The sequence below is a fragment of the Melanotaenia boesemani genome, chromosome 4 (genome assembly GCF_017639745.1).
Source record: "Melanotaenia boesemani isolate fMelBoe1 chromosome 4, fMelBoe1.pri, whole genome shotgun sequence".
Classification (NCBI taxonomy): Eukaryota; Metazoa; Chordata; class Actinopteri; order Atheriniformes; family Melanotaeniidae; genus Melanotaenia; species Melanotaenia boesemani.
The window spans coordinates 26,475,231-26,501,486 of NC_055685.1; the positions used below are offsets into that span (position 1 = coordinate 26,475,231).

General features: G+C 37.9%; 1 protein-coding gene across 3 annotated transcripts in view; it reads left to right on the plus strand.

The window, feature by feature from the left end:
* Positions 1-24,405, plus strand: part of LOC121637815 (cytoplasmic phosphatidylinositol transfer protein 1-like) — a 72,546-nt gene extending 48,141 nt beyond the window's left edge. The window contains exons 2-10 of one of the 3 annotated variants that reach the window (XM_041982099.1): positions 4,443-4,591; positions 8,252-8,340; positions 9,544-9,551; positions 11,739-11,810; positions 15,168-15,263; positions 15,789-15,944; positions 16,656-16,719; positions 17,881-18,020; positions 19,650-19,784. In XM_041982099.1, the coding sequence (XP_041838033.1) occupies positions 4,443-4,591; positions 8,252-8,340; positions 9,544-9,551; positions 11,739-11,810; positions 15,168-15,263; positions 15,789-15,944; positions 16,656-16,719; positions 17,881-18,020; positions 19,650-19,655 (780 nt within the window). In that variant the 3' untranslated portion in view covers positions 19,656-19,784. Of the gene's footprint in view, positions 1-4,442; positions 4,592-8,251; positions 8,341-9,543; positions 9,552-11,738; positions 11,811-15,167; positions 15,264-15,788; positions 15,945-16,655; positions 16,720-17,880; positions 18,021-19,649 lie in introns of all 3 variants that reach the window. The other 2 variants (XM_041982101.1, XM_041982098.1) reach the window with 2 other exon arrangements.
* The last annotated feature ends 1,851 nt before the right edge of the window (positions 24,406-26,256 follow it).

A 26,256-nucleotide genomic window follows, 5' to 3' on the forward strand; every position in this document is an offset into this window, starting at 1 on the left:
AGATATTTCTGAAAAGGACGAGACTGTATCAAAAGCATTTACCGAAGATGTTTGAACTCTATATTAATGAACTTGGGTTATTTTCCAACTATTGCAGTGGGTGATGTTTTTCCCAAGATTAAGACAAGACAGTAAATGCAAAAAGCGTCATTCAAGCCACTCAGATGTAAACTATTAAACCGTACGCAATGTATTTTTAAATGGAGAGTAAAGCTGTAATTTACTGTGATCCAGACCTCTGAGTACAGTCTTTGTTCACAATTGGAGAAAACTTTTATTAGGAAAAACAAATAAATGAGTTCACGGTCATGAGTTGGGTTTTATTTGATTCACAAAGACGATTTGAGAAATACAGACGTTTGAATACTCCTGGACCTCAGCCTAAGAAAAGCTTGTAAATGCACACAAAATAATAAAAATCAACAGCTACTGTAGACAGTCTTTAGATTTTACACTATATTTGGAAACAGGATTGTGTAACCTTTCCAAATTTAACTAAATTAAAGACCCTTCATTGGGAAATTTCACATCTGTCAGGATGCTGCCCTCTAATGCTGTGGATTTGGGTTTCCATGACCCAGAGAAAAACTCTGTAACAGGAAGGGGTGACGATGACAACACACTTTAGTTTATTGGCATTGATTAATGAGCAGCAACAAACCAGAGTGCCTTGTCATCAAACAAATCAAATGAAGGCAGTGCATCTACTGCTCTCGTAGCTAAATGACTGATCATGATGTGAAGATTCTAGACAAGAGAGAACTGTTTTCCTGTTTTGCTTCATTGGGGTGGATAACAGCGGGCAGTTCAGTCAGTACAATATCGTATTTGTCGTTAAATAAGCCATCTCTAAAATAAAGTTGCCCGTTTTTATCTGGTTATGTTTGATTCTTTTAATGCTGTCTAATCACAGTGGCCCTCTTAAGATAGATAATGCAGGCGGGTCTTAGATATTTTTAGCTGTTGATGACCGCTGCAGCTTGTGGTCAACAAAACAAATGGATAAGCGCATCTGTTGTCTAAATGGACTTGTAATAAGAATGATGTCACTTTACCGCCTCTGTAACCCTGCGTCTCAAGACTTTATTTCTGTCTGCTTGCACATCACTCTTCTGTCAGTTTGTCCCCACAAAGGACTCAGAAAAGCTCCCCCATGAACTCCTCAGTTTGTCCTCTGTGTCTTTCAGTTCAGGCTACTTGTCCCGCTTGCTTTGTGTGTCATGGAGAAAAGGGAAGGCATGCATCTGCATTATTTACAGTAGCTCTCAACCTGCCAGGCTCATTGTCCCTACTTCCCAGAGCTGTTTTTAGAATGGCTCCCCTTTGCTTTCAAGACTTCAGTGAAAAGGAGAACTTTGATTAATGGAGTAAATTATGCAGTTTATGATATAATGGTGGAGAAACTGATAATGGAGGCTGTGTAAAAAGCTTCATTTAATGACTTCAAACTAGTCAATGGTGGCGATATGTTTCCTTATAGAATTAACACAGAAATGGGCAGGGCTTTTCCTTCCCCCTTGTGTAAACACTGACTGTATTACAGAGACCTTAAGTGTAATCACTAAACACAACTCATCTACGGCATTTGAAAAGCAGCTCTTTAGCTGAGTGGGCCTTCCCTTTTAGCAGTATTAAATAACACGTAAAGATCAATCATTTATTTCAGAAGTGAATTTCTGGCTGTGCTGTACTAAGCATCACTCAGTGCATGGAAAAATTTCCAGACCGAGACTGCAGACGCTCAAAATGTCTGGAAGGTACGCTGCGGGTGCTGAAAATATATTATTGCCTGATAATTTTTATAATCTTGACAGCCCTCTGCTTTGCTGCACTTATTGAACTGCCACTGAACTCTTTAGTGGCTACTTCTGCACCACTTGCTGCTCAAGTCGCTGTAGGGAATTCCAGGATAATGTGGGTGTTAAAAGGACAATATGAGTGATTTTGGATGACTGGACTACTAAACAATGGTGTGGTCCATCTCTTGAATATGTATCCCTCAGTTTGTTGTTGTCTCTGGCACCATACTTTATGCAGTTTTCCATCATCATTTCTTTAAAACAAAATCCCAATAAAACTATGAAGTTCAGCATTATTTGTTTTCATTAAAGTAACTACACATCAATCCACATAAATAATTTAGACACAGGAAGTGTGTAAAATGCAAAAGAGATGTTTTTTTTTATTAATTTTTTTCCCACTCCAGCTCTATACAAAATCAGAATTAGTTAGAAGCTATTCTAACTCATCACCTGTATCTTGTAGTGCAGGGATCACCAACTCTGGACTCTTTCAGCCAGGGTCCCACAGGTTTTAGATTTTTCCCTGATGCAACATGCCTGATTCAAATTAAATGCATCTCCAACAGCTTAAGTTCTGCACAAGACTCTTAATGACCCATTATTTAAGTCAGGTGTGTTGCAGCAGGGAAGGATTTAAAAACCTGCAGCACGCTGGCCCAAGAGGTCCAGAGTGTGTGATCCCTGCTATAGTGTGATAAAGCCTTTTAATCTGATAGGAGTGTCTATTTTCAGATGATTACATGTCAGAGCGACCATTTTAAACTTGAGATAAGTTGTATGTGCAACACAAGAATGTTCAGTTGCAAGATAAAATTTTGTGTGTGTGTGTGTGCATCTTGTATAGAAGTCGTGCTGGAATGCTTGACTAGGGCTGGACGATAATTTGATAACAAGATATATCGACTGAAGTAGTTGGAGGTCATTTCTCATTTACGGCATTAGATCAGACATTTGTCATTTTTCTATTTTTGGTTTTTATTCCACATAAATTTATACATCTTAAGACATTACAAATTATCATACAAATGAATGGGCTTGATTTCTTGAAGCCACAGATTTCCTAAGAAATCCCTCATGATGGGTTTGGTCATGATTCTTTGGTTTTCTATCTTGTCACCGGGCTTCGACTAATGACTTTGGGGGTTCGACTTAATCATTTCATTTATTTTACCACATACCTATAAATGAGTGTTTCAATCAGAAATTTCTCCAACAGCAGCTACAGGTGCTGACACCATCTAGGAAATCTCCTTGGGAGCTGTTGTGTGTGAGCACCTCACGTTTCCCCCCTAAACATTTCACGGCTCAGCCAACGGCTATGACAGGTAAAGGTCAGGAAGTGTGCAGTTCAGGGGACTATGGTTGATTCAGCTCCCTTTCATTATCATGGCCCAGCTCCCACCTTTGAGGCCCTGTGTGTGCGTGTGTGTGTGTGTGTGTGTGAGGAGCACAGACTGGAGAGGAAGCATGTGGTGACTGAGCAGGAAGAAGCTTCTCAGCCTGCAACAGATAAAAGGATTAGGAGTGTTTACCATGAAACTGTTTTACTTTTTCCTTTTTTTTTTTTTTTTTTTGCTTTCCTCTTTTAACTTGTTGCTTTCCTATCTCCTCTTTTTTTAAATAAGTTTCCCTTTCTCTAAAATTAATTTCTCTTTCTGTCGGATCCTTTTCTCCCAATTCAAAATCAATATAATTTACACATTTTCCTTTTCTTTCTTTTGGAAAAGTTTCAGAAACAGAAGATTTAATTATCAGAATCAGACAGAGGTGCCAACATATTCTAGTAGCCTAGTTCATTGACTTAATAAAAGAAAACGATTAGATGAGTAGTTACTTTATAGCTGCGTTTCATGATGAACTCAGTGTGATCCACGGTTTTGTACATCGCTATAGAAGGGGCGCTGCAGCAAAACTACTTGTCTGCCCTTTAACTGAAGATATATTATTGCAGAGCAGATAGCATTCGGTTGACTTTGTGTTCTGACCTTTTTCTCATTGATCTCTGGAAAATAAAGTAGGGCTGCAAAAATTAATGCAATAGAAAATAGTTATGGTTACCGTGGGCTAAGCTGGCAGTACATGATGAAGCTGAAATTAAAAAAAGATTTCTCCTTGTTATGGATTAAAATACTCCCGTTCTTTTGCTGCCCTTCATGCTGGAAATAAAAAAAACTTGGGTTTTAGAACATTTTTATTCGATTTATGACTTTAGTCCAATATGAATAAAGGACTATTCATAAATGTATATCTCTGTAATAAATGGATCCAGTGTTTAGTATTTTTTTTAACACATTGACACATATTTCTATTCAAACTCAACGCCTATCCTTTAAACCATTTTTAAGTTACATTTCTGTGACAAGGTTGAGGTTTTTTTAGTTTTATTTTTATTGGACACCCAATTTGACTAAGTTGCTGATTGTCTTTGAATGCGATATGTGGTTAGTGTACCTCTTGCTGAATGCAGATGCAATTTATCTCTATTTGTTTTTGCACATTTCCAATGAAATTGGATGAAATCCTCTCAGTGCAGAAGAACTAAAAATGTGACTGAAAAACTTCCAAAACTAATTCAGTAAGAAAGCAGATTTTCTTACTGAGCTTGTGCTGAACCCTGTGTTTTTGTGTTTCGTCCTCCAGTACCGGATCGGCCAGCTGTACATGATCAGTAAACACAGCCATGAGCAGAGCGACCGAGGGGAAGGGGTGGAGGTTGTCCAGAACGAACCGTTTGAAGATCCCACTCATGGCTCAGGACAGTTCACAGAGAAACGTGTCTACCTCAACAGGTCAGTGGGATGTGGGTTTGTCACAGTTATTGCCCAATGTGATTCTTTCTTTGCTGGCATGTGGAGTTCGATTTAGCCATTTCCTAAATATTTATGTTGGCTACCTTTCTATGCTAACTTGTCTTGCACACAGGAAAACAGGATTATTCATCATCACTGAACAGCTAAAGATGAGAAAAATTCTCAATTTAACCATTTTAACTGTCACACAAACTGGCATTACAAGCTAACCACAGTGGTTTATAGTAAAATAAATAAAATTTTCTCTGAGCAGTACAAATTTGAAATGCCTCAAAAGTTGGCTTTTCAAAAAGCCAAATACCCAAATGTCTGTTGGCTCATTGTGGTAAAAGTCTGCTCACAGCCTGGGACTTCAGTGTTTTTACAAAGACATTTGTAGAAAAAGCTAGAAAAAGCCTTCACACGTTTTGCAACTTCCCAAAACGTAATTATTTCCTGCACACACGTGGCATCTCCAAATATTTACAATAAGCCTTTTTTTTCTTTTTCTGTGTTTTTAAACAGTAAATGCTGGAAATGTGGATAATTTTTACTTGAGATAAGTATTGAGAAGTAATATTACATTTAAAAATTTCATTACTTAGCTATTCAAAGACCATGGGTACCCAAACTTTTGATAGTTACTTTAATACCCTTTAGTGATGCACTGCAGTGGATCTCATCTGCCTGGATCTAGCTCCACACACAAAACAGCTTTGTTCCAGTTGATTCACGAAGAATTGTGCTGATCTCACAGGTAGACAGACAGAGAACTTGTAGAAGCAAAGACAGAAGGGAAAAAATGATGTAAATGGAAGGGGTTAGAAGATGCTGTGGGTCATTTGTCTGGGCACAAATACCTGTGTCAGCATTCGCTACGCAGGGGAACCAATTATGTTGAGTCAGCACACCTCTGCTCTGCAGAGGAGAGGATAAAAGCAAAGGCAGTGCTGTACACAGAGATACGCTTCCTTTTCATTCAGTCTACTTTATATAGACTCTGAGCAATGACATAGAAATTAATATAGATAATAAACAACCCATCTCTGCTTATGTATGTTTACATTTCTGGCATAGATGTAAAATACAAAGCTTCAAACTCTTCAGAGTAGGTGATATTTTGCTTTCATACCAAAGGGCAAAATAATGTTGTAGACAGAGTGAGAACGCTTCTGAAAAAGTAATGATCACAATCTGTACTGTTGTTTCCCATTCAAATAGCTATCCATCTTACTCTGCAACAGCTTTACATAAAGCTTTGACTCACCAACTGGAAAGTCAATCTGGACTTGTCCTGTCACACTTTGACCACCACTGTCTATTTTGTGCCGTATTTGACTTAATCCCATATCACCTGAACACTTTAAGAGTAGAACAGAGATGGTTAATGATATATAATATACATTTCCTTTTTTTTTTTTTTTTTTTTTTTATTCTTCTCCCCTCAAAATACTAAAACAGTCTGCATGGGAACAGCCACTCGTTGCACTTGCAGGCTTGCAACGTGGGTTGTGTCTCAGCAGATATTGGCCAAAATCTTTAAAAGGACAAGGAGGGAATGGGAGAAATAAACAGATGGAGGTGTAGGAGGAGTGTCAGTCTCTTTTGTTGGGGGAGAGAGCAAGCAAGCCTGCCAACACTCAAAAAATATCACAGCTGAAGGCTGATTTTATTCACAGCTGTCACGATGCAGTGGGCGCCATTTTTATCCTTCTGAAGAAACAGTTGTTTATTTTTTTATGTTAGCAGAAGGAGGTGCAGAAGAAGACTATAAATGAAAGTGTCTTTTGTTGTGTTTGATGTTTAAGAATTAAGTTTACTCTGCTGCTGTTTGATTTTAGAGTTGAGAACTAGAAAATATCAAATATATATAGGACGTTTATAAGAATTGTCTGATTACTGGGACTTAGCGGGTAGAGTGGTCATCCTCCAGGTTATGAAGGGTAATAAACTTAACATGAAAACTAAGGAAATTTGTGTTTGTTCAAGTTTTTCCCCCATTTTATAATACCAGTTGGTGGTGTTTATACTTGTTAGAAAGCCCGATTAGTCAACCTTTACAAAAAGGTTTAATGCGTAATACAACATCAGTTGGCATTTTTAAAGAGAAGAAATAATGGAGTAAACACAAATATTCTTACTTTTTGTACTAAGTTTAAATACACTCTTTGTAAAACCTAGATGTTCTGTATTAGTGTGGACTATTTACCATTTACAGGGATGCTCAGAGCACCAAAACAGGCAAGTTTTAGACTTAAACTATGGACATTTAAGGAATTTTGGACATTTACAGAGCAGACCTGTTTTTTTTCTGGTTATGATTAAACAGAATTTACAGGTAGAGGCAGTAACATCAGAGCTTAACTTGAGGGAAGTGGTTGGATTGATTCAGCCAAAGCAGATATTTTCAAGACATCTGCTTCAGAGGTAACTCAATAATACCCACCACAGTGTTTATATCATTTTTCTTACTGGTATGTGGTTTACTTGTTGGTTATATCATCTATGAAGGCATTCAATTTGGCAGATCTACTTTTCCACAAGAAAGAGTTATTGAACTCGACTATGAGTTGATAAGGGACGACATTTGAATAATCTGTAGCTGCAGGGAATCTATTGTTTGCTGACAATGGGGAGAGCTCTCTCACTTTATGCCTGCAGCATGGGTGAATTTGATTAAATGTGATGAGATTATACTCTGGGTAAAATATCTTGTGGTCTTTGTTTCCATATGATTGGCGGGAGAAATCAAGTTGTATTCTGAAATGTAGAAAGTATAGCTTAGACAAATTCTGTTACCTGGTTTAAGGTGCATAACGTGACCTCTGTACTGGCAGAAGGTGGAAGTATAAACTGGATTATGCTTGACTGTAAGTAGGTGTTAAAGATGGCTCACCAGAAATAAAAGTTCAAAGAAGAGGAATCAAAATTAAAAAATGGAGAGAATATTCTTTCATTTCAGCCAGTATTGACCATGTTTTTCTTTTAGTGAAAGGAAATTAAATATACCTTATTTATCCCAGGGGGAAATTGGAATAGTTATATTCCTATTTATAATATATATGTGGATGTGTGTGTGTGTGTATGCATGCATGCATGTATATATATATTATAAGTAGGACTTTTATGTGATCTGTCATGTGATTTCTTTAAGTACAAATTTATTTGAAAAAATGTTTCCATCTCCTCTTATGCATCACTTTTTAATGGCAAAACTTCAAAATTTGCCTTAAAAGAGGCTGGTGGACGCATGTTCACTGTCCATAATAATAAAATAAACATTTGGCTTCTTCATATGTCGTAGTTGAAATGTGATCAATATGCAATCAATACTCAAGCTAACTTAAACAGTACTTTTTTTTTTTTTTTTTTAAATCTGCATTGTTCCAGACATCTTTAAAAACACTATGCATTATGGGAAAGATTTGCTCAGTTTTTGACCCATTAACTGCAGTAAAAAAAAAAAACTTTATGACTTTAAAGTTTCTTAAATCAGAACTTTTTGAATGCTTTGTCTTCATTTCTCTCAGCTTGTTTTCTACGGTCAACACTTTTTTTTTTTTATTGAATACTGCTATAAAAAAGAAACATTTTCACCCCCACTCGTCATTCCATTGTTCGTGCTCACAGTCTTTTCCATGTTTCAACGTCTCCCTGCAGTAAATTACCCAGCTGGGCTCGAGCAGTGGTTCCTAAAATCTTCTATGTCACGGAAAAAGCATGGAACTACTACCCTTACACCATAACAGGTGAGTATACTTTGCAAATGTGTTTGGCAGGTACTACTCTTCCTCTAAGAGCCCTGCTTTAAACACTCCACCTCTCCAGAAGTGGCCAGAATAGCTTTGCACGCCAATCACATGAAGCTCACCACTGTTCTCAAATGTGACCTTATCAACTAGTTTTCAGATTTGTTTTCTTCTCAGCACTCGCCACGTGATGATTGTAGCGCATTAGAACAGTGTGAAAGAGAAAAGACTTGGTCCAAGACTCATTATCTCCACAACACATTTTAACACATTTTAAAAATGTCTTATTCACCAAAGTCCCTGTGAAACCCTTCACATATGTTAATTTAGGAATCACTGATGCTTGCTTTTTAGCTCCTCCGTATGTCATTTCTGAGGGACATATGGAAGCTTATTACAGAGCTGAATTGGTTTATGTGCATGCATCAGCCCAGTTGGAAGAATTTAGTGTCTGCTAATCCCACTATTAATGGTTCGGTACTCAGTTCCTCCACATACAGATGTGGCACAGGACAAGACACTGAGCTCTGCTGCCGCCAGTGTGTTAGTGTTTGAATGGTTAAATGAAAACTATAAAACACTTCATAGTTCCTGCTGAGCCTTATATACAGTATTGTAATTACATCCAAGTTACTGTGGGGCATGAGCTGCAGCTGAGACTTTATATAAGCAAAATGCTACAGGTAAAAGTGCAGTGACTTCTCTAGATAAAAGTGCAGGGGGGAGGGGGGTTAAATATTGATCACTATTGATCAGTGTAGCATAGTCTTAAACAGTAAATAACTGACAAGAAATTAGGTGAAAAACATTATAGATTTTGAGGATCCTCAGTGCTGACACAACAAGTCAGTGTCACAGCTGTCAGTTTGTCACCATTTCAGCTTGCTAGCAAGACTCATTGTGAGAAATCGAAATAGAGACGCAGGCAACACACAAACATGTTTACATGTTTTGCCATGATCCAAAGCTTGTTATCCACACTTAATGTAACAAGGATTAGTGCAGCAAACACCCAGAGAATGTTTCTGATGCTTTAATAATTCTCATTATTTAAGAGGAATGTTACAAGATGAAGAAAATTTGTTTTTGATGGAAGCAAATGACTCTGGAAAGTGTTATATCATAGAAATTGATTAATTGCTGTTTGTCTTTGTCTCCTTCCACTGCTCTGACCTGATGTTCTCTTCACTCTTTGGTCTGAAGAATATACTGTGAGTATAAAAATCCACATCAACTCAAGCTGTTTTTGAAAATGATAAGCCCTAAGTGTCTTTATGATTGCATCATGTTTGGTCTGTGGCCAAATGTTACGTAACACACTAAAACTATGTTGTCCTAAATCAATTGTAAATTTACTCCATCATCGTTAAGACATGGTTTTTAATTAGTGTTTATCTAAACACTCCGAAACTTAGTCTGAATTTATTCAGCTTCTTTTTGCATAAAGGATCTGAAGGCTTGTGATGTGCCAAATGGAACAAAAATCCAAACATATTAAAGCCTTTGGCATTCACTCATTTTAAATGCTGCAATGGTTGTTTACACCAGAGAATTATGCAGTCTTCTGTTTGAATTGGTGCTCCAGTATTTTTCCACAAAAGGGTTTTTGATAAGTTCAGCAGAACATGTATCTCCCATTTTGCAACGATCAAACCAATTTTCTCAAGATGCACACAGATACCCTCAATGTCTTTACTGTGTGACCTGCCATTAACCCCCCCAGTGTACAAGAAGCTTTGGCAAAACAAGCAGACGTATTTAAACACATGCATGTGATTAGACTCAGCTACAGTACTGCTGTGGTGCAGAGTGAGAGATGTGGACAGCATGAGTCACATCGCTTTAGTGTGCAGGGATTAGAAGGGAAACGGGACAATGTTGTGACTGCAACAAAAAGCTTAATGTGTGCATTTATGAGTAGGAGCGTTTTATGTTGATGTATGAGTCAGTGTTCAGTAAAGACACCCAGGCAGGATGTTTTTTTCTTTTCTTTTTTTAAGCAAGAAACACAGAACTTCTTAGAATTGAGTTAGGTTTTTGTTACTTGACAGCTTGATTTTTATTTTTCTGTTTTTTTTACTCAAAAATTGAGGACAAGTACAAAGGTTCCAGCAGCAGTTTTGACAGTCGGGCTGATAAAGAGCTCTTTAAAAGATTTTACAACAAAGCAAGTTGCAATCACTGATTTTTATATATAGACACGGCATGGACATTGGAATGTCATTTGGACTGGAGAAATGTGGTCAAATGTTAACAAATATAGGGAAAGTAGTCCATAAACAGGGCATTGCACTCCCAGAGGGCAGAATAGCAGATGCTGAGGAGAGCTACAATTACCTTGGCATACCACAAGCAAAGGAAAAACCACGAAGAAGCCACAAGGAAAGCTGCTACAGCCAAATATCTGCAATGAGTAAGGAAAGTCCTGAGAAGTCAGCTCAATGGCAAGAACAAGATCCTGAAAATTAACTGCTATGCCTTGCCAGTGATCAGATACCCTGCAGGAATAATAAGCGAGTTCACACTACAGATTTTAAAACATAGAAACTGTTCACCATGCATGGAGGGTTCCACCCCAAGTAAGTGCCATAAGAGAGGCCGAGGACCTGTGAGCATTGGGGCCACTATCCAAGATGAAACATCCAAGCTCCATGAATACCTCAGGAAGATGAGCCCAAGGGATGAAGCACTGAGTGTCTCAAGCAATGGAACCTGGAGGAGAATGAAATGGAGGAACCATCATAGGACAAGCCCCTGCATGGGATGTACCACCGACAGAGCTGAAGTGGCGGATATGAACAAGTCCTACCAATGACTAGAGAGGGCTGAAGGATAGCACAGAGGCGCTAATTGTGGCAGCACAGGAGCAAGCCCTGGCATTGGCATTGCCTCCAGGGCAATGGAGGCCCAGATCTACCACACCAGGCACGACCCCAGGTGCAGGCTGTGCAAAGAGGCCTCTGAAACAATCCAGCACCTCACAGCAGGGTGCAAGATACTATATCCCCCACACTAGAGAAGAGGCTCCAACAGATACCTGGAGAAACATCAGACATCTCCATCCAGAAAAGTGCAGTCCTAGGAATAGCTAAGATACTGCGTAGGACCCTCATGCTCCCAGGACTCTGGTAGAGGGTCCGAGCTTGAGATGAACAGTCATCCAGCCTACCCAGGGGAGATGGGAGGTTGGGTGAGGGAAGAGTTTTTAGTTATTATTATTATTATTATCATTATTATATTTCCCACATCTTTAAATGCTGTGTTTATTACTGTGGATCCCCATTAGATACAGGTCATTGCTGCTATTGAAAATTTTATATAAATGCAGTAAAGCAGCAAAGACAGCCATTATACAGTGTTTGGTTAAGAATTTAATTAATTTTCATGTCTGTCCACAGTGCTCATTCCTGCCCAAGTTTTCCATTCACATAGAGACAAAATACGAGGACAACAAAGGATGCAATGACAATGTAAGTACAGTGTGTTCAAAGTAGTTTGTAGTGGTAGTGTGGGTACTTCTTTCCAGTCACATGCTTACAGGAATACAGTACAAAAATATGTATAGCAATTTTAATCTTTTACTGCATGTACGGTATAAGTCTGTTAAAAGGGATGTTCTGCTTCCAGATGGCCTTAAGGCAGATATTGCTTGATGTTGCACAGATCTTAATGTGCTTTTGGGCCAATTTTAAGCTAAAATGTGCTCCGCTAAAAGGCTGCAAAGTATTATGTTTTTGGCTACTTTTGTTTGACAGTTGTACTATATGCACCACATCTAACCCCCTCTGTATGCAACATTAAAGACAGCAAATTCTTCATTACACCTTAACCACACACATCACTATTTCTGTGCCTCATTCCTCTGAGGACTGTAACTGCAGTGCTTCTGATGTCAGTCTAAAGACACAGTTAGTTAATTAAACATGCTCCCACTCCAATCTCTCACCTTTATATAACACTGCTGCCTATCTCTGCTTTCACCTCATGCAGAGAGATGTTAAGCAAAATAAGTCAGTTTAAAACACACTATCGCACGTATGAATCGTCTCTGCTAAGGCTACATGTGTAAAATGATCAAAAACTGCTCACGGACCATCATCGCAGGTCAGGCCAACTGTACGTCAGCATGGAGAGTGTGCCAAATACTGCTCCATTTGTTGGATGACTAATTTAATTTGGGCTTTTGGACTACACACTCCTTATGCTACAGTTTATAAAAGCATTAGTCATAACGTCATGCTGCCAGTGCTTGGACAGCAAGGAAGAGGGATGAAAGTCCGGTCTGCAACAAAGAAATGGCTAAAAAATGTTTTGTATCATGGTGAGCTGGTTTATTTAAGTGTTTTTTTTTTTCTTTTTTATATTTTCAAACTGTCTAATTTGGAGACATAAAGATGGACGTCATTGTTTGGATTGTGATGTGTTCTAGTACTCTTAAAACTGGGATATAGAAACGGACAGACTGTCAGTGAACATTAAACATTGAAACGTTGAAATTAGATTTTAAGAACAGAAACTACCCTCAGCGAATTCACTTCATGGATGAAAACTGAGACGTCTCATAAATGTTCAGATGCCAGACAGACTGAGATGCCTGTGGATGTGAGTTAAGATACAAGTGAGTGTGCAGTCTGCACACATGTGGACACGCTCAGTTATTCAATAGTAATAAGACAGCTGGACTATTTTGGGTTATGTCTTTAGGGTAAATGAACAAGAGTTTTTGCATGTTTTGACATTGTATAACCAGTTTTTGGGTATGAGCTGTGTATTTGCTACAAATAAAGCTGTGCAATAAGATGCTGCTGTCTGGTGTTTGGTTATGAAATTTTAATATAACAGATTTTCTAAACAGCTCTTATGTTTCCCCTTGTGTCTGTTATGTCATAACGTATATCTGCACACCCATTTCACGGTTACATCACCTGTGAACTTCAAAGACATAAGACCAATTGCATTAAAAAGAATTGGGGATGTAGGAAGAAAGAAAGGAGGGGAGAAGTGTTGCAGCTGAGGGTGGAAAGTCGAGGATATGTGGACAGGAAGTGAGTAGGCCTGCAAGTAGGTGTGGTTGCAAGATTGCACCGTGTCGGCTTTCTGCCTGGGTTTTGCATTTTGTATTTGACCCAGAGCGGTTAGCAATTTTTGGATTCTCGTGTAATTTTTGTTCTTTTATCTGTTTTCCAAAGAAATATTTGTTTCTGTTATATAATGAGGCATAGGCTTAAAGAACAGGCTCTAGTCTTTGTTAAGAATATTCACAAATTAATTGGAGGAAGGGTTTAGGAATTAAAGCTCTTTTTTATGTAAAAAGGCACTTTTGGGGGGGGGGCTTAACTGCAATTGGAGCGTAATTAAATGTTCATTTTTAATACTTTGTGAGAATCCGTTTGAAGCTTGGAAGGTTTGGAAATCACCAGAGAATGGATTTCTTGGTTTTGGTGCTTTTCCAGGTCTTCACTGCAGCCGTCTTCAGATGTTGTTTGTTGGTTGCTCTTTCTGATTTTAATTTAGTTATATTATAGAGTGAAATGCAGCACAATCATATTAGAATTAGTGCTTGATTTAGAAATTGACCTGGATTTCTTTCAGATTATGTTATGGGTCAAAGCAATATTCCAGTTGTACTCGGATTAAGACCATGCTCTGAATAAGATAATGAGATGTGAACCATATTTTCTGATTACATTAACCTGAGTAAAGTTGTAGTCTGAGTATTAATTAATTTAAGCTGTATGGAGTATCATGTTAGTGGTGTCTGTGGAGGACTTCTGGTCAGAGGAATGGGAAACTTCAAAGTAAAGCTCAGTGTTTTGATAGAAATGTAACTGATGTTTTGCTCGAATGCAAACATTGCACTGGTGTAAGGTGACGTAATGTTAACATGTTATACATTTCATGCTCTCTAATAAGCACCAGATAAAAACTAATCTGGCTTTTGTATTCTATATGCTTGTGAACAGTCTTACTTTGTATTATCTGACAAAAATATGGCACCCTCCTACAAAGCTTTCTTCATTTATTAGGATGTTGTCAGGCTTTTTATTGTTATTAATCCTAGTATTTAAATCATTCTTTCTATACCATGGATGTTGTTATCTGGGTGTCCTGGGACTTTGTTACTGAGCATATTTGCTTTTTTTGTTTTTGTTTTGCAAGTGGACCAAAACCTTTCATCAGCTTTTTGCTAAAGTTTACTATTTTTTCCAGCCTAAGGAAGACGGGTCATTTTACCCCCTGAAAGCTTCTTTGCACACAAATAACTTCACAGCAACAGTTTTAAAAACATCACAGTGGGAATGAAATTGCAGACTTGTTAACTGCTTAATAGATGAACAAAAAAAGTAATGATCCTCATTTTTCCATGCAGCAGCTTTTATATAAATGTCTAATATTTGATAAATGTTAGACTGATAAATGGACAAACTCATATTTCATGTATGAGTGTCATACATTCAGTTATTAAATTTACAGCTTTAAAACGTTAAATGGTCTGAAAAATACTGAAGTTTAACCTTTTAAAAATGCAAGAACAGAGTGAAGTAGGAAGGTTGCACTTGCTTTTTGCTAAATCAGCTGACTGAACATATGACCCAGTAAAAGTATTCAACCCTGTGTTGTTGAGCAGTCTGAAGATGTGGGCGTAGAGCAACCCCTAATGGCTGAGAAGGTGAGGTGCTTCTGTTGGTTGGGCTCTGTGCGGACACAAGATACACGGTCCCAACTCAATGAGAATATCTTCTAATGTTTGAGCTGAGCACATTTCTGTCAGGATGTTATGCTGACTGGTTTCTGATCATTAGGTAACCGTTCTGTGTTGTTTCCAGATCTTTGACACCGAGCTAAAGGACCAGGAGAGGGAGGTGTGCTTCATTGACATCGCCTATGATGAAATCCCTGAGCGCTACTATAAAGAGTCTGAGGTGAGCTTGTGTAGGGGTGTGTGTGTGTGTTTATTAGATGCTCATGACTATTAGAGGAAACTGGGGTAAAATGATTGGATTTAGACAAATTGTCATGATTAAAGTATCTTTTATAGATTTTTCTGTTTGAGTTTTACAGTTAATCAAATAATTTGCTGTAGAAATTAATCTTAAGGAATATGTGATATCTGAATTTACTTCGGAAACCCAAACACACCCTACAATATTTCCATTTAAGACTTTATTTCCTACTACTTTAAAATCTCTCTTGCATCTCTTACTTGCATTTGCCTTTTCATAACTCAGAGAAATTTGCTAATCATTTTCTTATGTTTTTAATAACAGATTGAGCCTGGACTAACTTTTGTAAAGACATTTCCTTACATGCTAATTTAATTGGTATTTATTTCATGCAGCATTTACCCCTCCTGAAGTCAGTTTTACACCAAGGTGTACAAGGAAGCTGTCTGTATGATTTGGTTATTTACTGCGATATAAAACGTTTTATTCCCCCTGCCTCTGCAGGACCTGCGATATTTCAAGTCGGAGAAGACAACGCGGGGCATGCTGCAGGAAGGCTGGAGGGACACACAGAGCCCCATCATGTGCTCCTACAAACTGGTCACTGTTAAGTTTGAGGTTTGGGGTCTTCAGACACGAGTGGAGCAGTTTGTACACAAGGTGAGAGTCCAGCTGTGTGAAGGATGGAAGTGTTTGGCCTTTTATTGTACTTATACATATCATGTTATCATTTTTGGTTTTCACCGAAATTCGTATTATTTTACTACCAAAAAAATATAATAAATTACTTACCAAAATCTCTCATATCTCATGCAAAAATAGAAAAAAAAACTGTTTTACACTCAGATGAGTTTTGGATGGTCTGTGCTGCTCTCAGTGTTATCTATTTAGCCGGTGCCCACATACAGTTGTTCCCAGTGAAGAGAACATATGCAACGCCTTGAAAAGAAAAAAAAAACAGCTAGTGTCTCTATTCAAAGTGTTCAGATGAATATCTCCAAACTTTTCAGAAAGGAAAGGCACTGGTGTCACTGTCACTACTTTTCAGGCCAACAGTAATATGGACAGAAATAGTCAGCTTGGTAACCAAGACAACAGCAGAGAAGTCGTCTGCCGTATCTGTCTGTGCTATCTGAACTTGCACAACATATCAGACATAAACACAAATGCAGAAAAGCTTACTGAATTATACACTTCAGTGTACTTCTGTGTCTTAACAGACCTGGATGGAAGTGGATTTGTGATAAGGTGCTGCCCTAATCCCTGACCACCATTTTGCTGCCTGGAAAAATTATATGTGCATGTGTCTCCAGTTTAAGATGAATAAATGGAATAAAAAGATGTTTAGTCCATAACTGTCTTCTGTTTTAGGTGGTCCGGGATGTGCTGCTGCTGGGACACAGACAGGCATTTGCCTGGGTTGATGAGTGGATCGGTAGGTCTGCAAGCATATTTTAAAAATGATCTAAATATTTACTAGTCAAAATAAATGTAACCTCATTATGTACTCCAGAAAATCTTCAAATGTAATGTGCATTAATTTAAACTTTCATGACTGTTGGAGTAACTGATTGATTCTTTAAATATTTAGCACTGTTAGCTTCTTGGGTTACATAGGTTTTTGTATTGTCATTACTGTTGCATGAAAAATCACCCCACCTGCATTCAGTCTGGTTCTTCTACCTTAGCATGGATCCTTCTCTCACCACTAATCCACTAAGCACTGTAAACATTTTCTGGGCATGGTCAGAGTTTGCTGCAGTTATAATGTGAAAATAACCATGAAAAACCGTGAAAATGAGGCCACATTATTTCATGTTTCATCACAGATTCATGCATATCAAATCGGGCTAAATCAAAACGAGACATAATGTGGAAATGGTTTCACTATTATTCATCTGAAAATTAATGCTAGTAGAAAAAAAAAGTTTATCTTTGTTTATTAGTCCTGTGTGTTGGCTTAGAGACCTTGCATACTGCTTGGCTGCAATTACACAAAGAAGTAATTGGATATTTATATCGCTGAGGAATGTTACACTTATTGAAACATGAATGCTGCCTCTGTTCTCTGGCTGCACACGAGGCAACACTGTGTACATTATCTAGAGGCTGCAGCACATTTACTCACTCAGCTGTTTAGTGTTTTCCTCTGTTGGGCATAAAGATGATAAGGCTATTATCAATCATTCTCTTGCCATAATCACCAACCTTAATATTTCTTCCTCCCTGATATGTGAATTTTCCCATATGGAATGATTTTTCCCTGTGGAATAAGTGAACCTTTAGGTCTTTTCTTTAATATGCTTCTAAACCTTTTTATCCTTTTCCTTAATCTTGAAGCATCCTTGGCCTCATCCATCATTTTTCACTCCGTGTGGCTTGGATTTGTCTTGCTGTAGTCTCTTTGGGTCTTGGAAAGCTTGCGCTTTAGCTTTTTAAGTCTCTAACCTCATCAAAGCTTACCTTTGCCACTGAACCCTCCCCTCCACTTCCTGTTTTGTTTTTTTGTTTTTTTCTTCTGACTTTGGTGTTCCACCTTAGAAGAGTTGTCAACATTTCGACCCCGGTCCCTCCCCTTCCCTCCCACCTCTTTCAGATATGACTTTGGATGACGTGCGGAATTACGAGAGAAAAATGCATGAGAAAACCAACATTAAAGTTTGCCATGATCAGCAAGAGCATTCTGCAACAAACCCATCTTCACTGGATGACATAGAGATCCATGACAAAGCAAGTGTATGTCTTTTTCTTTGTTTTGCTTCATTGCTCCTCCAGTGTGTCATATTTTTACAGTTGCTGACTGGCCTCTGAGGCTGTTACAGCTGCATATTACTGTCCTCATACATCCACTCATTCCGTCTCACTCTGGGTTGAAATCTGAATTCATGAATGATTGACATGGAGAAGTTATATCAACTGAATGTGATAATTCACATGTATTTTTTTCCTACAATTCAGTTTTGGTCTCTCTTTTTTCCTTTTTTGTTTGTTTTTAAATATAAAAGCATTTAATTCTGTTCCCTTTCACAGAAGGTGGGCCAGATTTACAATTTCCACTTTGTCATTTAGCAAAGCTAGGGCTCAGTTTGGGTTTGACGGGACTTGCTAGTCTATTATCTTTCCTATGGGAATCGATGTGTGTGTTTTGTGCTGTGCTTGTGGGGCTGGCTGATGTGGCATAAACAGAAAATCTTCAGCTTGTTTACTTTATTTCTTTTTTTTTCTACTTTAAATTTCTTTTTTAAAAAAACGACTGCAAATTATAATGATAAGTTATTCAAAATAAGTTTTGCTTTTTATATTATAACACATAAGTAAGTTTTCCTCACTAGATTAATAAATTTAACTTTACCTCTAGGCTTAAAGTGCAACCCATGCCATCCTAGAGATGCATATTTTCACTGTAGCGCCCCCTAGAGAAGGCTAATTCGGTATCTCTCCATGTCTATACTCTGAGCTCTCTTCAGCCAGTAAAAGTCAGTCTGACGTTGACTTTTGTGTTACCTTTTGCTCTGTCCCTATTTGTCTGTCTTTCCCTCGCTTCCCCCGGTAATGTCCTCTTGTCTTTTTTGCTGCCATGGTTTGTGTCCAAAACAGCCAGACTGCTCACATCCAGTTACTGGCATGGGACGTGGTTTCTGAAAGCAGACACAGCTGTAATGCGATGGTCAAGGCTGGAAAAAACGTTTTGAAGTGCGGTTTCTCAGCCTCGGGATGCTGCAGAGAGCGACAACTGTTCCATCAATGTACATAATAAATGTCTGTGTGCCATCAAAACGGGACAGACGTTAAAAAGTTACAAAAGTCTACAAGTCACTGCTCAGTTTGGAACTATTCTGTTGGACTTTTGTCTGATGGTACAGGTACCTAGTTATGGACCATGCTGCTGACAGGAACTACTGTATGTGAATTTATGAAAAACCTTTAACCTGTACTGTAGAAAACACCATGAACCTTTACTAGCTTATTTGCATTGAGATGTTAATATTTGCATTTGCATTGCGATTTTTAAAATGGTATGTTTTGAATATAGAAAAGATTAACTTGTGTGTAGGAAAAAGTTTTTTATTTATTTCTTTTCAAATTACAATAGAATATCCTAAAATCTCAAAATAGCATACATATGTCCGAAGAAAAATGTCTTGCCCACATTGTGAATCTGAATCAACTGGATGAATCATTCCCCCATGGTCCCAATAGATTAGATTTTCTATCCTTATAAATTCATCATTTATCTCAGCAAAATAAAAAAAAAGATTAAGATGGGAACCACTGGTTGAATTATGGAATCATCTGAAAAGACATTGATCAATTTTTTCAGCTCTACTTCTCATTGGTTTTGCCGTTGATCTCTTTTCAATCTAGACATGACAATGGATGAGGTGAGAGAGTTTGAGCGTGCCATCCAGGAGGCCACCAACCAGAAGATTGGGATGTTTCCCCCTTCGATCTCCATAAGCGAGACTCCCCTGTCCTCATGTGCCCTCACCGGCCCTGCCAGCGCCCCCTCAACCCCCATGTGCACTGATGCGCCTGAGTCCCTCTCTGTCCCCAAGGACCGACCCCGCAAAAAGTCTGCTCCGGAAACCCTGACCCTTCCAGACCCTGTTCCAAGTGGAGCTTCGCAGGGCTCTTCCTCAAACCCATCACCCACATCAAACCACATCCAGTCCTCCACACCGCTCTCCAGCTCTGACCTCGCTGAAACAGGCGAACAGTAGGACAGAGGAATGTCTTTCCCAAACCCTTGTTTTACCTGTTCCCCCTTTACCCATTGTCTTATGAGTCCAATGAGACTAGCCAAGCCTCCAAACACCAGTGCCCTGATATTAAAGTTCTTTAGCCATATCCAATGATTTACTACAATCCTGAACACACAACAATCAGTCTAGAAGTCTTCATCAGCGTCATTATTACCACCCAGGCAGCTGTAAGCTCAGCCATGTTGCTGACTGAGTCTAGCCAGCCACAGGTCACATTTTTTCTGTTTATTTTTGAGTGTCAGTTTCAGATGTGAATAAATGATTCTCATTGTTTCTTTAGTAATGTTTTTTAATCAGATGAGCTGGCTACTAACAAATACATTCTGAATTAGTTGCCTTTAAATCAGAGCCAGTGGCAATTTAGTTCAGATCCTATGGACAAATTAGGTAATATTGTCCATTACTAGTCTGCAACATGGTTATTTGTAGTCAATTAGAAATTAGCTCAATCTGATACACTGGAGTAGCACAGTCTAAGTAACGTGTCATAATGGTAGGCATTGGAATGACAGCCAAGTGTCTTCATGGCAGATCCACCTAAATGTTTGGCCATCCAAACAGGCCCGTGGATCAAATCGTATCCATTTTTCCATTCCAAACTCCAAATATATAAGAGATGTAAGATTAGTACAATCATAGTGAGAATACACCTCAGGTCTCTCTGACTCTTACGTGGCTCACACTCTGAAGGCAGGGATGTTACTGTACATTTAGTCTCCTTGCTTATTGCCAAACACTTGCATTTTATACCTTCACATATATAATAAGAGTGTAGTATACGAGTCTACTTAACCCCAGGACTGTTTACACATCATTTACACCTTTCCAATTTCAATATATCTGCTGTTGCAGTTTTAACAGAGCAGGTTATTAATACTAAATTTGAGGTTAATTACTTAGGCATGTATCTTAGCTGAATTTGACTGAGGGGTCATAAATAAACAAATGACAATACATTCAAATGTTGCCTGAAACTAATGCTAGACATCCCATGTGATATAAATGTGACCTACTTTGATCAAATCAGCATATCACTTTTATGTCATATGTAGGAACATGGCCATTTTGGGGGGATTTTTTTTTTTTTTATCTTCATGCACAATGGAGGTAATTCAAAGTCTGTGTTGATTTTGGAGAGAAGGGCACATGTGTCAAGCTGACTTGAATGTGTGCTTTTATCAAGTGAATAGCATATGCAGAACTGCTTTCCCAGCACTGGTTAGTATTACAAATCCAGTGCTTTAACATGAGCTGAAAAATGTTTTGTGAGGGGGAGCCTCCTTTGCAGAGAGCCATTAATCCTTTCTGGCTTATATTACCAGTTGCCATCAAAACCCCTAAAGGAGAAACAAATACTCTAGATAAGAAGCTTACTCTTTGGTGGGACCCCTCCCCCCCACCACTTTTTCATACAATATTATTCAAAGAAAGGGTTTTTATATGCTGCATGGAATGTTTGCAACATATATACAGGTATTATGTGAAGTATATATGGTATACTGTACATTGATGGAATGGAACAGCATATTTAGTAATGCAAATAGATGGAGAAACACTGAATGCTTCCTTTGGAAGACTGAATTAATTTTTTGTATAATTAAAAAACAACACAGATTTCAAGTGAAACAAGCATGTCCAGAGAATATACTGTAGGCCTATAAACTTTCAAACTCAGTGCCTCTGCATGCTTCAATTGTATCATCACCTATGTGTGTGTAAACCAAAATCTCTTAACAGTTTAGCTACTCAAATTCATTTTTTTCTCATCACATATTACATTTAAATAAAACGTCTTACAACCCAATGTAGAGTAGATATATTGGAACATAATCTGATCATTTCAAGTGTTGGGTACCTCTGTATCCTCACTCTGACTGTATGACAACTTTTGGGTGCTGCTTGGGCTTTGTTGTCTGTTATGAATTAGCCACACTGGTGGGGAAAGAGGGCGTGCCTGAAGACCTGATGAGGCTCACAGGGAAGGTCACTACTCTTGTTGCTGAAGCTCCCAGATTTGCACTGCATCCTCATGTCCAGGGCTTTTCACAGTCTAAGGAGGCAATAAGCCTTCACCAGAGGAAGTTTGGAAAAAAGATCACACTCATTCCATCTTTTTTCATATTAACAAAATTCCTTCATGCTGTATGATCATTTATTGTAAAGCTGTGGTTGCTACAAATTATCTGACATGTAGAGATTACACTATGTCGTCATATTCTGACTTCAGATCACATCACAGATATCTAAGCTATTCATTTCATTAATAATGCTGGCCCAACATTTTTTTTATTTTCTTTCACCGACCCTCCAGTGAAACTTAAGACACTGGAACATCAATGGAAGCTTAGTATCTCTAAGGCTTTTTTTTTTGCTGCTTACAGCTGTTCTATGATGCATCTGTATCCTAGAGCTATTATGGTAAATCAGACCCAATTTATTCATCAAGGAGGATAAAAACATAAACAAGCCCTTGTACTATCTTGCTTTTGATTTCTAGATTAGCCTTCTTGGCTATTAGGTTTTTCTTCCTGTACTTTGCATTTTGTGCCTTTGCTGCAGATTTTTTCTTACTCTTAACTTACAAGAAAAAAAATTAATTTCTGGTCTTGATGTGGTCCAGAGTCATTCCTGATACTCTGCAGCATAGATGCTAGTAAAGTTCTCGTTTATGATCTGGCTTGTGGTTTGCAACAAATTCCAAATAAAATGTTCAGAAAAAGAGCAAAAAAAAAAAAAGTTTAAATCTTGTGGATGAAAGGCAAATATGAGCATGACACATCCACTTCGAGCCTCTCCAATTTTTTAAAATACACCTTTGCAGAGGTGAATGGTAAAGACGTTGAAGCTGAAGCAGCACCTTGAATTTGTGGAGTGGAGATACAGATGGTGTAACACAAAAACATATCAAACCGTATCATCAGACTTTATTGTAACAGGGCTAACTTGTCATCTTTTAGGAAATCAGCTTTCTTCCCTACTTCATACAGTTACTGACTTCACAGCCCAAATGCATTTTGCACTTTCCAGTCTTTGACACCTTAATTGACAACGATGGAATGTGTCACATTACTGTGTTGTTGGGTTTGTCGGACCAAAGTCCCATAAGTACAACATAGTAACTGAAGAAGTTCAAACATAAGCTCCTCAGTGGTCTTGCCATAAAATGTTAATAACTTGTACAGTTTCTCACCTCTGTTTGTTTAAAAAAAACTGTAGCTATTTATCTGTAACTGTAGCTTTTGTCTTTGCCTTTTTAAGGATTACAATGCTAAATACCAGTTATTGGCCCTCTGCATTGATCTATTATGTATAGATTATACATGCTTACCAATCTGGTATTGACCACGACTCCTGTCAGGAACACAGCGATCCAGGGACACGTTTGATCTACCATGGGCTATTAAAATAATGCGAAACATATGTTGTACATTAATCTCTGCTCTGTTTAAAAGAGTAACACAATAGCTGTTGTAAATACTGCTGTTCATGATTAATATAGTAGATTTCTTACATTGAACATGTTCCAAGTTTCATGACTGATGTGACATGAATGTGAACAAAAGATTTAGATTAGACAAGGAAGGATAATTTTGTGTTTATGTGACGAGGACGACATTTTCATGAGTGAAAGGTCCAGTTTAATTTACAAGTAGGCTTAATATATCAGTATCTATGAAGTTGTCTTCTATTAAACTTACTGAATTCAGTTAGGTTAATTTTTCTCATTCATTTTAAGGCTCTTCATTGTAACGGTGCACTTTTTGCTCTCCAGTTGCTTCTGATAACCCCGCAAAAGGAAAATGAATTTCAAAGTTTTAAAAGAAATCAACACTTTGCATTTTAGTGGTGTGGCTGCTTCGATGTTCACTCGCCATGTTAATTGAAAGGTGATTGGCTTTTCTGTTTTCTATCAATTAAGTAGTAAATTTGCTGTACTTTTGATTTTGTGATTGCTGTATTGTTTGAAGGAAAACCTTTAAAAAATCTTTCTTTGGGTAAAAAGGACCAAGCGTTCTCTTCTTCCTCTTCTCCTCCTGATGCAGTTTGCATTCAGCCATGTTGCCGTGCTGTCCGATACCTGGGACCTGTTTCACAAACCGGGATCGCTCGTCAGGGATGCGTCACGCCAACCGCAGCTCGCTGTGCTGCACATACAGCCGTGGTTCAAGTGAATCCTGTTTTGTGAAACGGAGCCCAGAGGTTCTGTTCTTGTTTAGCTGCTGGAAGCTGCTCTTTGTTCTTCCACTTTAACTTTTATTGTACTTGTTATATTTTTACTACCCTTTGAGATTCAGTTGGTTCTTTGTTGTAATTATTTCGGTTTTCTGAAATGGATAAATAAACTTTATTAGCTATTGTGACTGTGTTACTATTCTTTCTGTTTACCATGCATGTTTGACATGAACCAATAAAACTTTACAGTGCAGCTTTCAAGCTAACAATGCTAACTTTTCTCTCTTTACTCCCAGCTGAAAGCAACGTTGAGTTAACAGAAAACATCTTGAGTAATGCATTTCTGGAATTTATTTGGTTCTATTTATTAGTCTTAAAGAGGTTAAAAGACTTTGCTTTCACCATCTGGGATTTTGAAACTCTCCTTTTGAGATACTGAGTTGGAACCAACACATAGTAAATAATCTGTCTTTATGGACCCCGTGGTAAAAGTTTTAAAGTTTGCAGTTGTACATCTTCATATGATAAATTGTCTTTGGACAAGACTGAACTCCAAGGTACTTTGCATAGCAGCAATTCACATAATGAATGAGTAAAACCTAGTAAAAGGCAATATGACCCTAGCTAAGCTTAAAATGGGTGATCTAAGTTGTGAACCATTGACCTTATCATAGCAAACTCAGTTGTATGCTATCCAAGCACAAAGCCTAATTTTTGTCCTTTTACTTTAATCAGGACTACAATTTTAGATAATGAACTATTTTTTAATCTCCTTTTTATTTAGTCAAAATCTCACTGAGATGCAATATCTCTTCTTCCAGAGAGTCCTAGTAAAGAAAAAAACAAAGTTGCTATACTGAAAAATATTTCTTGGTCTGTAAATGTTACTTATAGCCATGTTATACTTAAAATCCCTGTTTGTGTTACAAGCCACACCCTGATTCATTTAGTAGGAACCCTGTTTTACAGTCAAGTGATATGTCCACCTATTGTATAAAATTTAAAATAGGCATTAGGTGGCAGTATGTCCATGTTAGTCTAATATTTCAAACTTGAATAATTCTTTACAATAAAATTGAAAAATTCAGTTGCAGTCTTACCAGGAGATGGCGCTTTCTCATAAAAAAAAATGTCTAGCAAACAGTAGCAAAGGCCATTGAATGATTGTTTAACAGGGATTGTCAGCAGAATATTTTCAAAAACTTTCCATATCTTTGGCTTTAACTTGAAGAGGAGAGGAGAGATGTGGAGGTACCCACAGAAGAAAATGTCCTTTGAGCCTGATAAGCTTATCAATCTGGAGACGGGAAATAACATTTTCATGTTGGAAATACATAAATATTTATAAACATTTGTTTAGTTTATGGATCTCTATTATTTACAGTTTAATTATTCATATTTTCAAGCATTTTTCACATTTTATTATATTTTTCATTGACAGATGAATAGATTAAACATTGAATTCATCGCGTCTCTGTTTCACAATGAATTTCCAGCTCACGTTCAGGCTGAAGTCTCGCCCCTCAGGGACTGCACTGTCTCTGCAGACCTCTGCAGTTTATTCATTACCCGGATTTCTTTTGGTTTCTCTCCCCCCTGCACTTGGTACCCTATGCACAGTGTATGATGTGCGTGGTGGGAGTGGCTGTTGGCAAATAAATGTCTGCAGTGAGAACAAAAGCAGTTTGTGTTGGAGTTTAATGGGATTCATGATTTTGATTAAAAATAAACACATAGGTAATGATTAGAGGAAATAATGAGTCACACATATTCTCAAAGTCAGTGTTAAATTGATTGAGGTTATCTGAAAACTTAAGGGATGTGTGTGTGTACATATAATGTGTTGCGACAAAACAGTAACTTATCTGTGGGCTAAACTCAGGGTTATCTGCCAGACGCGTGTCCCAAAGTATTCTAAAGTACTTCTGTGTCAACAGTGATATGTTTATTCTTTCCATGCACAGTTCCAAAAAACAAATCCAGTTAACAAATAAAACGGCATCGTAACTGAGACAGACTTAATACAAATTATATGA